The 19,239-nt window shown below is 37.2% G+C and overlaps 1 protein-coding gene and 1 pseudogene across 2 annotated transcripts; both read right to left on the bottom strand.

The window, feature by feature from the left end:
• Positions 1 to 222: 222 nt before the first annotated feature.
• On the bottom strand, positions 223 to 11,361 carry Mad (mothers against decapentaplegic homolog 1). The gene is made up of 4 exons (XM_018001907.2): positions 9,395 to 11,361; positions 3,664 to 4,091; positions 2,070 to 2,760; positions 223 to 2,003 (listed from the first exon to the last, which is right to left on the bottom strand). The coding sequence occupies exons 1-4, from the start codon at positions 9,396 to 9,398 to the stop codon at positions 1,597 to 1,599; spliced, it is 1,530 nt and encodes a 509-aa protein (XP_017857396.1). The 5' UTR covers positions 9,399 to 11,361; the 3' UTR covers positions 223 to 1,596.
• On the bottom strand, positions 4,025 to 19,220 carry LOC108609645 (caspase drICE-like; annotated as a pseudogene). The gene is made up of 2 exons (XR_016269522.1): positions 18,086 to 19,220; positions 4,025 to 4,091 (listed from the first exon to the last, which is right to left on the bottom strand). The product of XR_016269522.1 is annotated as a caspase drICE-like (transcript).
• Positions 19,221 to 19,239: the final 19 nt, after the last annotated feature.

Below are 19,239 nucleotides of genomic sequence, written 5' to 3'. Positions count from 1 at the left end.
CTAAACACACATCGCCTGAGCTATATCGATAAAAGGCAAAAGAAATGTCTGGTGTGGCCAGACTGATATAAAAAGTAATTGGCAATATTATCGACTGCTTGCTTACGAAAAAACACAGTTACATTATATAGTCAGCAGTAATAAGAGCAAAGCATAGTTGAATTACTAAAGTAACTAATGCTGTAAGCTGCGTATCTAGCGTTCGTCTAACGTTGCCAGATCTTGTTAAATGAAATGTTTTTTTTGTCTTTATTTACTTAATTTTTCAAAATTCTTTTACAGTAGTTTTACATAAAACAGCGCTGCATAAAGCTCGCAAAAGGCAATTCAAAACTGTGTAAGGCATTGTAACTGTAAACTTTAAGGCAATCTTTTGCTGTTTTTTGTTTTGTTTTCAATACTTTCAAGCTAAACGAAAATTTAGTTTTCTTCGTTATTTCTTTTTACATGAAACATTGAAAGCGCAAGTAAAATGTGTTTAGGCACAATTATTACGTGTATATAAATATACTAGTGTTTTTTCCACGCATTTAAGCCATTAATGTACAGCTTATACATAAATATATATATATTATTCTACAGGTAGTTTAGAAGGCAAAACTGTTTTGTTTTATTTCAAAAAATTAAGACATTAAAGCTACTTATAAACAAAATGGGAGTTTTTCGGCACAAATAAAGAAAATCATTATCGAGTTTTTTTCAAAAAACCAGCGAAAAAAAAAATTGTTTTGCTTTTTTTCTTGCAAATAAACTAGATATATAAAAAAGAAAGCAAAAATATAAACTAAACTAAGGCAAAAGTGTATTAAAATTAAATTTTCATCTTTTTGTTTTTGTTTCTTCTTTCAAATTGTACTTAATCGTAAACAAGATCATCAATTAGTTAAGCGTAACTTTTGTGTTGTTTTCCTTTTTTTTTGTTTTGTTTTGTTTTTTAAGAAATGTATTGCATAAAAGTTGTTTAAAACTTGCCCTACATAAGTATTTTCAATATATATAAATGTATACCTTTATGTATATATATATATATATATATATATATATATATATTTAGTTAGGTTTATTCTGTTTGCTTTGCTATTCTTTTAAAGCAATGACACATAAGTAGCACTTGAAATAGATTTGAACAACATTTGCCAATTGGGCATATTTCATTATATATAATAGTAAATAGTTATATATATATATATATAGGTGTGTATATATATAGATCAAATTGTAGTTAGTTTTTCTTTTTCGCTTGCTTGTTTGCTTCAACATAGTTTTCAATTTGTTGCATAAGGAATGACATTCGCATAGAAAATCATATGTTTAAACTATAAAATAGATAAGTATGTGTAGTTGGGCGAGAGGCGGGTTGAGTAGCTGTCTAATATATAACTAGTTATATATCTTTCTTTATACATATATATCTATTTATATATATATGTGTGTAAGGCATATATATACACACACGCACACACAATTATAACACGGCTTTTAGCATAGCACACTACGCCTGCAGGTGTGTGTGTGTGTTTCTGTGTCTGTGTTTGTTATTTCCATTTTCCAATCGATTTCCTCTTTCCTTTTCTCAAAGTTTCCCCGATTTTGTCTTTAGGATACGGAACTTATTGCATTATGCGGCGACCCCATCTGTGTGAGCACCTTGTCCAGCCACTGCAGCGGCCCGTGTAAGTGTATCTCAATCCAACAGGGCGTCGATGTCACATCCTGTCGATGGTATTCGGCTCCCCAGCCCTTCACGAACGACATGCGGATCGTGCACATTTTCGTCAGCTCGTAAACGGCCTCGAAGCCATTGTTCACCGATTGCGACAGCAGTTGAGCAAATTCCTGATTGTTGAAGATCTTCAATGAGCAGCCCGGCGGTATCTTGCAAACGGTGCTCGGATGGAAGCCATGGTGATAGTTGCAGTTGCGCGACTGCACAAATATCGCTGAATCGGACAAACATTCGGCATAGACCTCGCCGGTTACGTAGTACAGATGAACGCCTTTACCTGAAAATGCCAAAGATAATTAATATTGAATTATAGTAAAATCAATTTATTAATTATAATAAATACCTATGTGACGGCGCGTATTCTCTATGGTACTGTTGCGATTGACATTGCTCAGCTGGCCGAGGCAGCAGCGATCGGAGTTGTTTGATGGATTCGTAAAGCCGTCGACAATCACCGAATTGTTATTGCAGTGGAACACCTCGCCGACACGGCAATTGAGCTCATAGTAGGCAATGGATGCCCAAAAGGCAGGCTCCGAGTAGCTAACCTGAGCCACATCCCCCATCTGGGCATCGAGCATTTGTGTGCCATCGTTCGGATTGTTGGAGTTGCCATCCTCGGAGGGGCTGTAAGCGGGCGGCGGTGTACCAGCCAGGCTCTCGTACGGTGAATTCGGATTGGAGTTCACGGAACTGGGACTGCCCACCGAGGTGTTGCTATTGCTGAGACTGTGCGAGTTGAAGCCGCTGTTCGAGTAGCTCACATTGTGGGGCATGCTCGGCTCGGCCATCTGATTGAACTGGAGCATCGAGTGACCCGGCGCGAATTCCGAGTGGCGCGGCACTAAAACTGGCGGCAATACTGGACTCTCCACGCGCTTGTAGTGATACGGATTGATGCAGACCTCCTTCTGTTTGGCGCTGAACGGATATTGGCATAATTCGAGCGGTTTCAGTTCGTGATGCGACTGTAGATCCGGCCAGCGCCAAACGCGGCAATAAATCACATGCGGCAGGCCTTTGCGATGAGATACCTGAGTGGGGCAAGCAGAGAAGAACGGATTAAAAGATTGAACTGAAGGTCCGAAAATGGCAATAACTGTTTGACTAGCATAACAATTTGTTTACTTTTAATATCATTATTTGGATATATTCATTCAAATTATATACTGTTTAAAGTACTACTTCCTACACCTGCGCTTTATCTACTATTACCTACCTATACATACAGCCATGTATACCATCTATCCATAGATATTTCTCTATATACTATATCACTAATATCATATATAAGATATATGCTACTGAGTCTACTACTATTTTCTACCACTTGCCCAAAAGTACTATATTCTGCCCATACTTTTTACCTTACTCGTTAATTAGTAACACAACATATATCTACTACTAACTTCTACTATACTACTACTATTTATCTATAGTTAATACATTATCTAATACTTCATGCATATTTCTAATACTACTTATCTAGAGTTACTACCTTATATACAACTTCATGCATATTTCTACAACTTTCATCTACATTTACTACTATATCTACTACTACTTCCATATTTCTACTTCTATTTATCTATAGTTACTACTATATCTACTACTACTTGCATATTTATACTTCTATTTATCTATAGTTACTACTATATCAACTAAGAATTGCATATTTCGTCTACTTATACATATCTACATCTATATATATTATCTATCTAAAATCTCTACGGTATCTACTACTACATTTACTAACTATACGATCTTCCATTATTTCTGATGTCTTATATACATACTACTTGCCACTCTTTTCTTATATAGTCTCCCCTCTATTATATTTTGTATACCGTGCACTATCTATATTTCAATTCGCTCCCAATCAACACTAATGTAATTGCTCTTCTATAGCTTTTGCCCAATTCGCCTTTCACTCTTACCTGTAATCGTCCGTCAAGCGATCGTGGTATGGTCACACACTTGGATGGCTGACCGGGGCAGGATAGGGCACGTTCTAGTTCCTCGATGGCACCTTTACGCTTCTTGAGCTTCTTTACCAAACTGTCGACGGCCTTCTCAGCCCATTTCTCCTCCTCATCGCCCTGTTTCCAGCCCAACAACTTTTTGACGGCCGGCGATTGGAATGAGAAGAGGGTGCCCAATGTGGTAATGGCGCTGCTGGTGTTCGACTCGACATCATCGGTGTCCATTCTGTGGATGTGGTGGTGGTGGTGGTGTTGGTTGTTGCTGCTACTGCTGCTGTTGTTGTTGTTATTGTTGTTTTTGTTGGTACCAGTACTGTTGTTGTTGTTGTTGTTTTGGGGTGGAGTTACCCGATAACCGGTATAACTATCAACGGGCGGATAGTCTGTGAATAGGCCAATGCAAATACGTTAGACATACAACATGGATTTACATACACACATCAATATCAATAGAAATGATATATACATATGTGTATGTATGTATATATAAAGCCACGATTAGATTGGATTTAAGCAACGCCCACAATAGACTTGGCCATGTGCCCAGCTTCAAATGAAGTCGTTGTCTGATTGATTGAAAGGGGAAGCCAGGAAGGAGGGGTCTCAAATGGTTGTGGTTGTGGTTGTTGTTGTTGCTGTTGCTGCTGCAGCTGCTGCCAGGCACAAATCATGCTTGACTCCGCCCCCCGCTTCTCTGATCAAGGTCAGCGTCCATTGCATGCAAATCATAAAATTCAATTTCTATATGTCTATATTGAAAAGAATAATACTCTCTAGAGATATCAATCGGCAAATGCAAAATACACAAGTATTTTTAATAAGAATTCATTTTCAAATGGCTGGGAAATTATTTTATTTTAACTAATTAATAAGAATTCAGTTTCAAGAGAGAGACTTTTATCTCACAGCTGACGTCAGTTGCCAACACACAGAGAGAAATGACACAAAACGTATGCAAATCGTATTGGATACTGGGCAATAATCTAATAAGAAGGTTGCTAGCGCCAATTAGAATGACGAAAAACGTTAAAATTTGAATTAGAATTAAAAGTGTTGACTAATAAAATATGTAAAATATATTCAAATCGGATTTGGTAATTGGTTTAGTTCTAATAAAAGAGCTTGAAGGGTCTCAAGAACGCTTAAATTTGTTTACAATTTAAAAACTGTTTATTAACGAATTAAATTGACTAAAAGGGCCAAAAAGCATTTAAATATTTATTATATATTTACACTTCATTAAACTCGGAGAGAAATTACATTAAACGTATTCAAATCCTATTGGATATTGGATGAAATTCCAATAAGATATCTACTGCTCAAAAAAGTGTTGATTAACGATTTAAATTTATTTAAGAAACATTACCGATTAATCGTTTTAAAACATTTCAGTTTTATTATTCTTAGACCATAACTAGGCACAAATTTATATTCACATATTTATCACTAGATTTTTACCAATTTTAGTTAATAATTTATTGAAATATGCCAATAGCTTTGACGCTCACACTGACTCACTTCATTTCGATTTGCTTTGCTTTGCTTTGCTCATGCACAAAGCAAATTAATTTTATGCTTGAGAAATGCCAGTTTTATGGCCATCTTCGAGGCAAGTGTGACTCGAGAGGCCGGGCCAATGAAATAAGTCGCTGACTCATTGTAATGATCCAAAATACAAATACGAAAAATCACAAATTAGGTTATAGCTATTTATTGCCTGGCTAACGTAAAGTACCTGCTCATATATTTTATTTTAATCTATTCGACGAATTATATATTGTCACTGGATTAAAAACGTATTGTGCCAAATTGAATGAAAGTACTAAGAATCTTTTCCGAGAAAGCTTTTATTAGGGGCTCTAATTTGTTTTGGTTTTTGGTTTGATGAGTTCACTCAAAAACTTGACTGAAAACAAAGGGTCTTTGTGAAGGACTTTGTGATACCAAAGCCTAAAGCAAGTGAACAGCTTTCGTTGGCCAGATTTGGATAGGGCTAATACAATCATTTATACAATAGAAATTCTGTGATAAAAGAGCTGACTAATAAAACAAGTATTTTACTAGTACTATCACAATAATAATAGTAATACACAATGAACAATTCTCGGAATAAATAATCTGATTATATCAGCAATGCTAACACCTATCTGCTATTACTAAGAGCAAATAATTAATTCAAATATTATTGTGAATGCTAATACTAACACTTAGACTAATACTAATAATAAACTCAAAGCTAATTTTAATATTAATAAGAGTAATAATAATAATACTAATACTAACACAAATACATATGCTAAAACTAATACTAATACTAACACTAATTATAATGCTAATACCTTCACGAATAGTGCTACTGTTGCTAATACCTAATACTAAAACTCCCATTCAGACTGATGCTAATGCGGCAAGTTTAATATTAATACGAATACTAGCTAATAAAGCTCATTGGGCTTAAATATTAGTATTGATATTATTTGTATTTATATTAGTTTATGAAAATGCAAATACTAATGTTAATACTAATACCAATTTTATATACCAATTCCAATTACATATACCAGCACTAAATATTTCTCCATTGAACTATACTTCTAAGCGTCTTTTGGCCCACTGTGCGAGACACAGCAAAGTGCATTACCGATCAGCTCGACGTACATCATAATTAGCACATGGCAGAGATAACACCATGAGCCAATGTTCTGTGCAACTTGTCACCACCAAAGTGACGCCCGCTTGCCCCACCAGCCATGCCACCCATGATACACCCCTCGGCCACTCTTGACCGGGTACGCATTACTGTTAACGGTAAAGACAACAATTCCATTTGAATTATGACATTTCAATACAAACCGCATTACTCAAAGAAAATACAACTAAAGCAAAGTATGTGCTATCTCCCCCCTTTGCCGCTGTCTTGCCTTGGATGACAGCTGATACAATTTAATAAAAGTGAGAAAATCTAATTGAAAGAAAATTTGTTGTAGCAATTAATTTCGATCATTTTCAACGATTTTTATTTTTTTCACTTGGGTTGGCAAATTTGAAATCCAATTTCAAAACCAATTAAATGCCGACAATAAATCAACAAGTGCAACACTTGGGGACACCTCCTAACACGCCTGCCCCACACTCTCGCACACACATACACACATACATAGATACACATATTGGCCAAATTAGCCGCCGCGTGAATTAATTTTCAACATTTTTCTGTGGCCTACGCGGGGCGTTGCCCGTTTGCATTTTTTTTTTTTTTTTTTTTTTTTTTTTTTTTTTTTGGATGTTGACAATTTGTTTGGTTGCTGCCACAATTTGCGACCGCCCCAAAAACTCAACAACGCCTCAGGGTATCCCCCTGTCAACTAACTACTAAGCCCCCATACACCTCTTCAATCCCCCCCCCCCCCTCACTTGTAATTATCGCAATATTTGAGCAGCTGGCAAGAGCCTTGCATAAAACCTAAATTGGTGCTCCATCGACTGGAGCTGTGTGTGTGTGTGTAAGCATTCAAATTTTCTATAATTGACCCCCCTGAGGCGCAACTCACACTCCCAATCAACGAGCAGTTCTGCAGGTGTTGGACTTTTCGACTTATTGACTAAGATCATTGTTGGTTTTACGGCGTATTTCATAAGAACTGCCCACCGGCTGACAACAGCTGCTAATCTTCAAAAAAAAAATAAATAAATAAATAAAAAAAAAAAGGGGGGGGGGGAGATTTTCAATGCAAATAAATACAATTCCAAAATGCCTTATTTATTATTTATATTTACAGAGCAAATAAGTAAATAAAGTAAATACTTGGAAGACGTAACTCATATACAAAACATTTATTATTAAACAATTTTTAGGAATTCTTCAGTGAACTAACTCTACAATATAGTTCAAAACTAAAAAATACATGGAATGTATGTTTATTTAAGGGTAAAAAAAATTATAAAGATAAGTTAAATGATAAAATAGAGACTGTTCTATAGTCTTTTATACAACTAGTAAAATACCAATATTTAAAATTTTTGATTTGATTACTGATAGTAACTGTCCTATATCTGCTAAAACTAGTGAAGTCTCAATAATATTTGATTAAGACTGCAAATTGTGCCTAATAATCCCAGTCAAATTTTGTTGGTATTTGACTTTGTATAAAAATGGACTAAAAAATAAACCCATATATGATGCTTCATAGAACTTATCGCTAGACCCTTACAGCTCAAGAGTTATAATATAAAAATGTGTATAGCTTATTACTCAATTAAATAAAACATTTATGATTCCCACAAGTCTATAATAATAGTAAATGCAACATTGTAATAAATGCAGAAGAAACATTTTTCAACAATCTAAACTCGTCTTAATTTATCATTAAGCTTTTCTACAACGCACAATTGACTTCCTTTAAAGTTTCTTTCAGCAAGCATTTACAACATTTTTATTGAGCCGAGCTGAGCTGAGCTGAGCTGAGCCCAGTCATCAGACTGACAATAATTCGCGACTACAATTAAAGAGCAATAAACGTAAACTTCAATTACAAATTAACCCCGTCTGATCGATAAAATGCGTGACAGGAGAGAGAAAGAGAGGCGCGAGCACGCACTGGACGGGGCAGATAGTAAAGTTCCAGAGATTCCTTACAGGGAAAATCTTAACAACCTAACTCATAACTCAAACGACGCATCGTTCCACTGCCGAGTCAAGTCACCAACAATTCGCAGGAGTCGGACAGCAGGAGTCACAGATTTTTTATTTTGTATGGCAGGCACGCATTCGCGCATGCGTATCATATAATTCCAATCAATAATCAATCATAAATGCGGCAATGACAATAAAGCGTAAATCAAAGAGAGCCAGGTAGATCGAAAGAAATGCAGTAGCCAATGCCAGAGCAAGATGCCCACAGTGAGAGTGAGTGAGTGTGCGTGTGTGAGAGCGAGAGGAAAGACCAAGTTATCGCAACGCTTCCGTTGCCATTGAAAAATGTCAAAAAACGAAGACGGAGGACCTGCGCATATGGGAATGGGAATGTGTACGTGTGTGTGTGTGTGTGTGTGTGGTTGCATATGTGGGGACATATGTTTAAAAATAAACAAATAATGCAAGCGAACACAGCGCAATGATAAATTACAAGCGAAAAGGCAGAGCAGAGGCAAAGTTTGATTCGGTTGGGAAAAGTCAAGAAATTAAATAGACGAGAAATCAATAAAACAAAAATAAATACAAATTATAATTAAACATAAGTGTAATAAAACAGTCTGCCCGACTAGTAGATACCACTTGGTACAATTTAAAAATTGATAATGATAAAATTTAATTCAAATAAAATATAAGGATATAATTAAATATTAAATAAGATAATTAAATTAAATTTTGTACTCATATACATCTAAGATATTTCCAATTCTAGTTTTTTTTTTTTTTTTTTTTTTTTTCAATGTAACTTTAGATGTCAAGAGAAGATAGGATTAATAATAGAAGTCTTTGTATCGATATAGAGACATGTCAAATATATTAAACAACCAAAATATGCCGAAAGCTTGCACCGATATTTATCGATGCCCAACAACATTTTCATTATAAGAAGAAGTTAAGAATTAGTAAACCAATTACAATTACAAATAAGTTCCCTAATTCAAGTAGAGGGTATATACTTATCAATAGCAAAAAACCGAAAAATATCAAACATACACATGATGAAAGAGTGGACGAAGAAAGAGAACTCGGACTTGGTAGCTGCTGCTGTTGCTGTATGTAGTTCTTCACGGTTCTTCAATGGTTGCGGCGACGGCGACGGCGTTGGCGATGGCGACTTCTGCTGCGCTTGTTGTTTCTCTGCGCTTGTTGACGTTTAATGGCAAAGATTGCAGATATTATTCTTATTTATTTATACTGCACGGCACACGCACCAGCACACACGTACACGTACACGTACACAAACACATACACAGCCACTCACGCTCACATACACGCATACACGCATACCAAATCTATAAAATCAGCATCCAAATGTTATGCGAGACCCTCCACAAAGGCGGCCGTATTTAAATTACAACAAAAATATACACACAACGGAGTTACATTTTTCGTTCAACGAGCTTTTCAGTTAATTGATTAAATATTATTGTTATTATTGTTTATAAATAAGTGCGCGTAATATTCGCATATAAAAGTTCATTCAATAATTTGAGATCGAAACGGCAGCAAAACGACAAAATAAACCCCGCGAAGCGCAAACAAAAACACAACTGAACGAAGCGAGCGATCGACGACGAATGTGAAGAGACCGAGCGAACGAGAACAAGCTAAACGAAGTCTCTGAGCACGAGCATCTGAGTATCAGGGCTGGGTGTGTGTGTGTGTGTGTGTGCCAACAGGAGCAAAGTAACTAGCGTCTAGTTAAAATTACATTGTAATCGATAGCTACGATACGTTGCCAAGCCATACTTACGAATTGTTATATGTAGTGTAACAAATGCATTGCCTCACCAACAGGCAGCGATAGTTGCTGAGTGTGTAGCCCTGGTTTTGAGTAACTGCTGAGTGACGTATTGTGGTTGCCTGCCGCCGTTTGTGTAGAACAACCACAAGCAACACACACATACATACACACACGTACACAATTCTTATTTTAAACAAATCAAAAGTATTTAATATAAAGGGGTGAGTTGGGGGCGCCGAGCAGCCCTGCACGTGAACGCAAACGTGTGGGCAGCAATCAAACTGTAAATGCTGCCACAAGTGCAGGGTGCGCAATAAAAGAGTGAGGGGGAGAGAGAAAGAGGGGCCAGAGCATTTAAATCGAATGAACAAAATTCTTGCACGCCGCGTTGCCAACTAAAAACTATTTGGTCAAATTGCAATTTGGCGTTGCCAGATATGTGTGCTGTTGTTTGGCGTTCGAGGCACGGGGCGCCACTCTTATAATATTGCCTAGTTTTTATTGCGTGTTTAACACTACTAAACGCGAATTTATAGCCAACATGGGTAACATAACGCAGTTGTCGTAAAAACCGAAAATAGTCATGAAGCGCACCCCCACACAACAACACACAGAAAAAAAAAAACAACTTACAGCAGCAGCAGCACCAGCAAACATAAACAACAATAAAAATTTATGCATGCATGCAAATTATACACATATGCAACATGCGCTTACAAACACACACTCCCCTCTTTCTATCTCTCTCGCTCAACTCTGCTTGCTATTTCTATCTAGCGCGCGTGCCAAAAGTGGACATTGAAAGTATTGAGGGTAAAAATCCTTTTGCAAGCCCACAAAAATTAAGTCAATTCTAATTACAAATAATTGACGCGTTAATTGCTTAAGCGCACGCTAACCCTGCGCCCTTCTAATGTAATTGAGCTGTCAACACACAACCCTCTGGCCACGCCCACGCCCACGCTCCCGCTTAGCATAGGGACAGCGTTGCCAACTGCTTTGCGGCAAGCTCTTGCAGTGTTTAATACACACGCAAAAGCATGTGCTAAGCCTCAACTAAACTATCGCTTCTGCAGCTTCTGTTTCTCGGCTGCAATTGCTGCTGCTGCAGCATGAGGCGTCGCCATCACCAGCGCCATGCAACAATTGTTGCGTGTTCAGCTGCCAATCAATGCCAATGACTGACGCAGTAACCAGCGACCACCACATATCAAATACAGTGAATACTCCACTTAACGAACAGGTAATTCAAGCAAGCGGCGCCACAGCAGCCAAGATATTTACTTTTTTTTATAAAAAAAAAAATGAAACAAATAATAGACAGATATTATATATATTATTTTTAAATAAATATATATATTTTTTAATATTTTATTTTTTTTTTTTATTTTTTTAATAAATATAATAAAAATAATTATAAATAATTAAACGAAAAATATATCATTATTAATATTCAATTCTCTTTTTAATTCAGTTTTCTTGACTATATATATTAAATCTCTGTGTTCACTCAATGCAGCCTTTACTGTGCGCCGTCCAGTTGGCTTGTTGCATGCCACAACGCACACACCTCCAACTCTCTACGCCACATACAGCATCCACACGATGCGCGCGCTCGCCTAAATGGCCCATAAATATGTGGAGTATGCGCAACTCCACTCGAAGGAGGCGAACAGGCAACCCAGGCTGCTGTTGCTGCTGCTGCTGCTACTGCAGTAAATGCTAACTGCAGCAACTGCTGCTGCTGCTGCTACTGTTGCTGCTTGGGGGTTAAACGTGGCCGCGCTTTGTGGCGCCTAATGCGTGCGCCAAAACAAAACGCAAAGAATTCTTAGAAAAGCGTCGCCAGAGAATGGAGAGTGCGGAGGACATGGAGTCCGAACGGATTAAATGGCACAAACATGGCTAATTACATGTATTTAACACACACATAAACAGTAGCAGCAACAACAACAACAACAACAATGTCTACTCTGTCGGTGCGTTTGCGCTTTGGCGTTGCAGTTGGCAACGCGAACACAACGAATGACAAGTACAACAATTATGGTCAAAAGCGACTGCAAACGTTGTCACTAAACACAGACAACAAGAACAACAACATAGAGCCCAAGAATTGTCCAAGTTGATGATGAACATTACACGAATTGTGCGTTCGCCCTACAGGGCTGTACAACTAATTCTGTAAACGCAGCATAGACGGAAGAACTTATGAACGCTTTAAGGGACTAAACAAATATATATTACCAGCTTACCAGCTCTTTAGCTGAACTAGTTCTTGAGCGTTCAAGTTAAAGTGTATATTTTTAAGCGGACTTAAAAGAAATTGATTTTCGATGGAATCCCGTTTGAACTCAAGGAACTGTTGTTTCATATTGAACCAGTTCTGTAGCTCTCTTAATAAATGCATTTTAAACAATAATCAAGTTTTTATGTAGCAATGGAGATAAATTTCAATTAATTAGTGGAAGGAAGATTACAAATATTAGCTCATATTAACAGCGCATAATTAGCTATGAACTATTAGCTTAGGAACTAGTTTAAGTACTGTATTGAATACACAACAGTAGCTTGCATTGTAGCATAGAAATGGGTATTAAATATCTTCATTTATATATCTCTGTATTCTCTCTCTGTATTCAACCAAATGCAAACATCTGATTAGCCCAAAGTTCTATCTCAGCTTTTCAGCCCTGGCAGCGGCAGCGCCATTAAAATAGGAGCGGCTATTTAGCGAAGTTGTCACTTGCCACCGCTACCGCCTCCTCCTCCTGTTGTTGTTGTTGTTGCTTCGAAAATCCACAACTCCCAGACTGTCAATGCATTTATTTATTAGATTTTAAATGCAATAATTATTAGTTTTATATGGACAATGAAGCGCCAAGCGTCGTCAAGAGTCGTGTGTGTGGCGCGATCTGAATGCCTGAGCAGGCCTCCACAATAAATATATAGAAGAGAAATCAAATAAACAAACAACGCACACACACACACAAGCAAGAGAAACATTGCATCCACTTGTGTGGCGCTGCTGCTGGCTGCTTCTGCTGCCTCGGCTACTTGCCCCATGTTGTATTTAATATGCAAACGTCGGCCGTCGTTGCATGTGCAACAACAGTAGCTGCCAAACTGTAAATTCAAACTCTGTGTGTGCGTATATGTATGTGTGTATGTGTATGTGTGTGTGTGTGCGTGGGTGTTGGCTTCAATTTCCAACTTAACTCCCGACTTTCGTTTCGCACAGCGCAGAGCAGCGCAGCGCCTTCGTCTTGACAGTTTAGCGACAGAGATTTATGCGCTGTAATTTCCCACTTTATTACAGTTTAAAGTTGCATTTTCATAAGTTTTTCCCCTGGCTGCCATTCGCTTCAATTTGGCTCATTGACTGCGCGCACTCAAATCCAATCCAAGAATGGGAATGCCAGTTATAGCAGCTATCGCTCTGTGGTCTGCATTTTGTAGTCTGTGGCCTGTCTGCTTACCAAGTAGTTGAGCTGAGCTCTTGGTATTTGAAGATTGATCTGGCTACTAACTGGAATTGATATCATCTTAAAAAGACACTTCTTTTCACGTTAATTGTAAATTTATCATCTAGTTTAGCATGCGATCGAAAATGATTGCTCCTTGCAAACTTTATGAAAGCTGCATTTGCTTGGATGAGTCAAAGGGTTCATTGGAATATACGCAAGTGTAGTTATGTTAATGTTAGATCAATTCTCATGTCAGCTGTCTTGAAGTTAGCATGGCAGCATGATACTCATTATGTAGTCTATAGTTATGTAATATAGCAATCCCGATCAACGTAATAATTTTCCCTAGGCGAGTTCAGTGACTTGGAAAATTGGCTAGGTATTTCAGCTAATATCATGATAAATTTATCTTCACTGTAACTGTGTATGATTTTACAGTTAGTTTATATATACCATTATTCCATGTTTGTTGTGACTATCGCTATTACGACAGTTTAAGACAATGTCTAAACATAAGCTCAGGACACTATATTAGATCTTAACTAAATTGTTAATTTATGATCTCATATGTCATGTATGTAAATAAATAACTTAGCAGAAAAGGACTATGTATTAGCCTAAACTCTTAAAATATTGTTAAATACCATTCACAAAATCATATATCATATAATCATATAACAAAGAGTGAAATAAATTGAAATTGAAAAAAATTAATCCATGATATTAATGAATAACACATAGCTAACAAATTTTAGTACAGTAATCCTACATTAGCCATACTTGAAGCTAGGAAATATTACCAGATATTAGTTTATAAAATTTCCCGATATCATAGATAATATTACATTCATTCTCAATTGCCATAAAAATGTAAGCTGCGACAAATATTGTCTGGATTTTATGTGCCATAATCAAATCGCAGATGTATATATAATATATACGTTTGTTCGACCCTCACTTCAGATCTATATCTAAGTTTTTTTCCAACTCTGTAGCATAAATCAAATGGCAAAGAACATAAATCATTTTAGGCACTGTAGGAACTTTTAACTATGCAAAATAAGTTCTTGCCTAGTCGCACACACGTCCGGAACGTTTGACGCCTTCGATTTGTATATATGCATATACTTATATAAATGAAGTCAACTGCCTCGAGTACTTCAAATCATCCACGCCCACGCCGCCAACTACAACTAGAGACCAGAAACCAGAGTCTAGAGACTAAAGACCAAAAGCCTACGGTTCTTGTCTGTTTTGTTTTTACGGTTCAACGGTTATTCTAATTTATGTTGCATATTGTTTATACACACACACAAGGCACACACACACGTACACATAGGCATTCGCTTGTTTGGTCTTAGCTTGATTGGGCAATTCACAATTTGCCAGGTTGGCGAAAATTAAGTGCGCAAAGTCAATATTTCAATTTCGGGGGAAAAAAAGATAAACTAAGGAAAAATAAAATTAAAATAATTTGCATACGAAATGGTGGAGCTTGTGGTTGCATGCTGCATGTGGCATGATTAGAAACCAGCTAACCAGCTGGTAGGTAAGGCGGCACATGCACTGCCTACGCATCAGGTTGTTGCACGTTGAACGTTGCACTCGCTGCCTGGCTGCTTGCAACCTAACGACTTTTAAGCGGCATTTTGTAAATGAGCTTCAAATGGTCTCGCTGTCTTTCTTGCCTCTCTCGCCTAAATAATTATGTTATTAATTGGATTTATGCGCAGTTTGTGCAACATGCCCCACAGCAACTGAAATTTGCATGTCTCGCTTTCAGCTCTCAGTTGTAATCCCGTTGCTTCCAAGACTTTTTGTTTTTAGGGGCGGGGTTGGCCTTATCGCTGCACAACTATTTTTGAATCTATCGAAAGCGTGATTTACGCTTTTTCAGTTTATTTTCAGCTGGAATAATTTTTTGTTTGCTTGTGGGCGTCTGTTGATATCCCCCACATAAATATTTAATTCTTTTTTATTGTTGTTATTGCTTTTTTGCGCTGCTCTTGATCTTCTTGTCGCGATAATCCGCGCAATGGCAATAAAAATAAAATTGAAAGCTAAAAAAATTGTCAACACGCATTTGAACCTATTTTTAGACCATGTCGCAATCGGATTTATTTTAATTTATTTATATATTTTTATATTACTATAATTATTATGTTATAGACGGGCAACAACTTTATTAAGCGCTTATATAAACAGATGCTTATCATGTCAAAAAGAGCAGAGGTAAAAAATAAACAATGTTTTTTTTTTTTTATCAAACAGCATCTGGCATACTCTATTTAAAGAGTTTTGCTGTTTTTACAAAATATGATGATAAACTTAATACAGAACTAGAAAAGTAAAGCTTAGCCTTGAGTTAACTTTATTATTTTTAATCCAAATTTCCAGACAGATATTATCTACATACTTCTCATAAACTTTTAACCCATTTAACATTTAAAATTTATTATTAATAGAAATGACTTGTTTTCATACATTTACAAATCTATATATACATATATACACATAACTTTTATACTTAAAGGCACGTTTAATAATCACCCCACTGAGTTTCTAATTGAGATGCTATCAGCTTGGCGAATCGTCTAGTCTACGAGTAGCATCAGTTGCTACCAGAGTCGGCCTTAAACCGTTTCGAATTACAATGATGCAGCAGGTTTCGAAATTGCAGGAGCTTATTTTTTGCCCACTCTCGCTATGCTCACTTGGCTACCTATAGATAGAGCTGGCAACGATTCTTTTTTTGTTTTTAATATTCTGACAAGAGCACGTCGGTTTTTGTCGTAAAATGTTGCATCAAATATAGAAATATAGTGCATACAATAATCTTAAAAAGATTTATGTTTTCTTTTTAATGCTTGCATTCAGTCAAAAATAAAAAATACTGATTATTTTATAACACTTAAAAACAGATTTCATATGAATTTCTAACAAAAAGCCTCCATCAATGAATAACACAGATTTTTCTAATCAGAATTGTTATAGAATCACAGCACGCTTCCATCTCTATCAATAAGCACAACATAAACAACAACATTAACATAGACGTTTGTAGTTGCCATATCGCCCAAAGGGGAGAGCACACAGCGAACCGCAAAATACCCAGAAACCACTGCAAAAATCAGCACACCCACAACATGTCATAGTGTACATGTGTGTGTGCGCGTAGAATTGAGTGCACGTCTTGGGTTGCGCTTCAGTTACCTTCGACAAAGAAAAGGCAGCGACGCCAAAGCTAGCTGCTGGCAGCGACTGAGGCTGCCAGCGTCTAACGGCGTAACGAAGGCAATTCTTAATACATATGCCTATGTGTGTGCGGCTTTCCATTGCTGCTGCTTCGGCTGACGCTGGACGAAAGGTTTGCGCGCGCGCTGCTGATAACAACAACAACAACAGAAAGAAAGAGCAGCAAAAGAAGCAGCGCGGCGTAGATAAGCGTGAGCACGCACACACACATGTACACATATACACATGCTCACACATCGAGACACGCACACGCAATGTGAATGCAGCTGTGTGTATGGATGAACATGGAAAACAGTAAAAAGCAAAACAAATTAAAATGGAAGGTGTGTGATGAAATTGATAACAGAGCACAGAGTTTTCTAGTTGTGGTTTAGTGATAACAATTTGTTTGAGCAGAGCGCTGGAAACAAGAGAGCAAAGTAAAGTAAAGGCGTTCTCTTTCTCTCCCTCGCTCTCCCTATCTGACTCATAAAGGTAAAAGGTGGTCGAAGGTTCGTTTTAAAATCATTAATCATCAAAGATACAATAAACGAATTATTTGTTTTGAATTATGACTAATTGAAATTAGCAATATTGAAGAAAGCAAAGAACGCCCGAGATGCATCTATGGGCTGACCCCAGCACCCCTTTTTGCTAATCCGCACCTGTGCCTGGCAAACAACAGCAACAACAGCAACAACAACAGCAGCAGCAGCAGCAGTAGCAGGGGCCATACGAACAGCAACAACATTCAAGTGGATTTTTGTTTAGAGCACGAGCAGCAAAAATGTCAGAAATTTGTGTGCAGAGATAAGCGACATTCAAGTATTTTCAAAACATAATAAGTATTTGAATTTATTGTGTGTATTTATAATTGTTTTCAATTTTTTTTAGTTCAATTAATGGCGCGCGCAGCACAAAAACACACAAACACATATAGACACACAAGCACATATACACACACATTGCAGCATAAAACTGGCGAGAGGCTGAGAATAAAACTGTAATCGTAATCCCTGCAGAGCAAGAGTAACAGCAGCAGCAGAAGCATATACAACACCCAAAAACAACAACGACGCTAGCCAAGAGACTCTTTCGGCAGCAGCAGCAGCAGCGCGCAGCGAATGCGAAGCAGTGTAGTATGAGAAGAAAAAATTTTCTTTCCACCAAACGTAATTGCACTGCTGCTGTGCTTAATTTTGCCAATGGATATGCACATAAATCTGTTTGAAATCTACTCACGCGTACAATTTAACACTTGTGGTCTGCTTTTGTGGCCAGTTTGTTTACTTTAATGCACCATAAGTATGTGAAATTTGTTATTTATTTTAAATTGTTTATCATGAACTGCACACACGACGACGACGACAACGACGAACGACCGACGACAGACACGAAGTGTGTACAACACGAATAAGCTACAAAATATGGTATTTTACAACACTGACGTGCTGCCAGCCTTTTGTGATACAAACATTACAAAATTATTCTTTAGCAATGAGTTATTATTATTGTTAATCCTTAATACAATATCTAACTAATTTCTAGGGCACATGCGTGTTTTGTTTGCTGTGTGCTTTTCGATAGCTATCGGAAAATGTTCATTGTGGAAAATATGGCAGCACTGGCACATGTTTATGCAATTAGCGCTAGAGATGTGAAAAATTAAACGGAATATTTCAAAATATCTTAACTGAAAGTTGTTATCAGTTTAATAATAAAACATTGTGCAAGTTATTTGTTTTTTTTTATGTAAGGCCAAACCTATAGGGTAAAAACATTCATAATTATATGCCACTCGCTGGGCAACGAAAGTCAATTGCGTTAATAAATCCCGAGATTCGCCAGACGAACTGAGCTCTTCACAGACTTTGTATAACTGTGTTGCGCCAAGAGCAGAAACCGGGAATAGTTGAAAAGGCAATTAGAAAGTCTGCTTCCAATGGTATTTGGTAGCTCATAAAGCAATTGTTATCGGCTTCAATATTTCCGGATTCAAGAAGCTGATGGCCAGGATCCCTGTGATCACCTTGGCAAGCTTGAATGATGAAAATCTTTGGTTTGCCCGCCAACGTTGAGCATCGCTCAGCGGATAGTTCGTATCACTCGCCTGTGAGAGTATAGCTATTATAATGCAATCACGTTCCAAATGATCTTTCATTTCAGCTTTGTTAACTTTCCGTATAATGGCTCTTCTGGTCAAATCCGCATATTCCTTAATCTTAAAGCCCAATTGCAGAAGAAATTTACTCAGGCTTTCCATATCCATATTTGTACCCTCTCGTGTTGGAAGTTGTTGCTGCTCAAAGTATTTGTTATTAAAGATCAAAGCTCTGCCACGGAGTTTAGGCGACATATTGTATTGTATATCATCAAACTTTTATGCCATCCTGAAT

The sequence above is a fragment of the Drosophila arizonae genome, chromosome 3, assembly GCF_054131065.1.
Source record: "Drosophila arizonae isolate 15081-1271.41 chromosome 3, UAZ_ARI_1.0, whole genome shotgun sequence".
Taxonomy (NCBI): Eukaryota; Metazoa; Arthropoda; class Insecta; order Diptera; family Drosophilidae; genus Drosophila; species Drosophila arizonae.
Note: the sequence above shows the minus strand (reverse complement) of the source record. Positions and strands in the feature narration are given on the sequence as shown.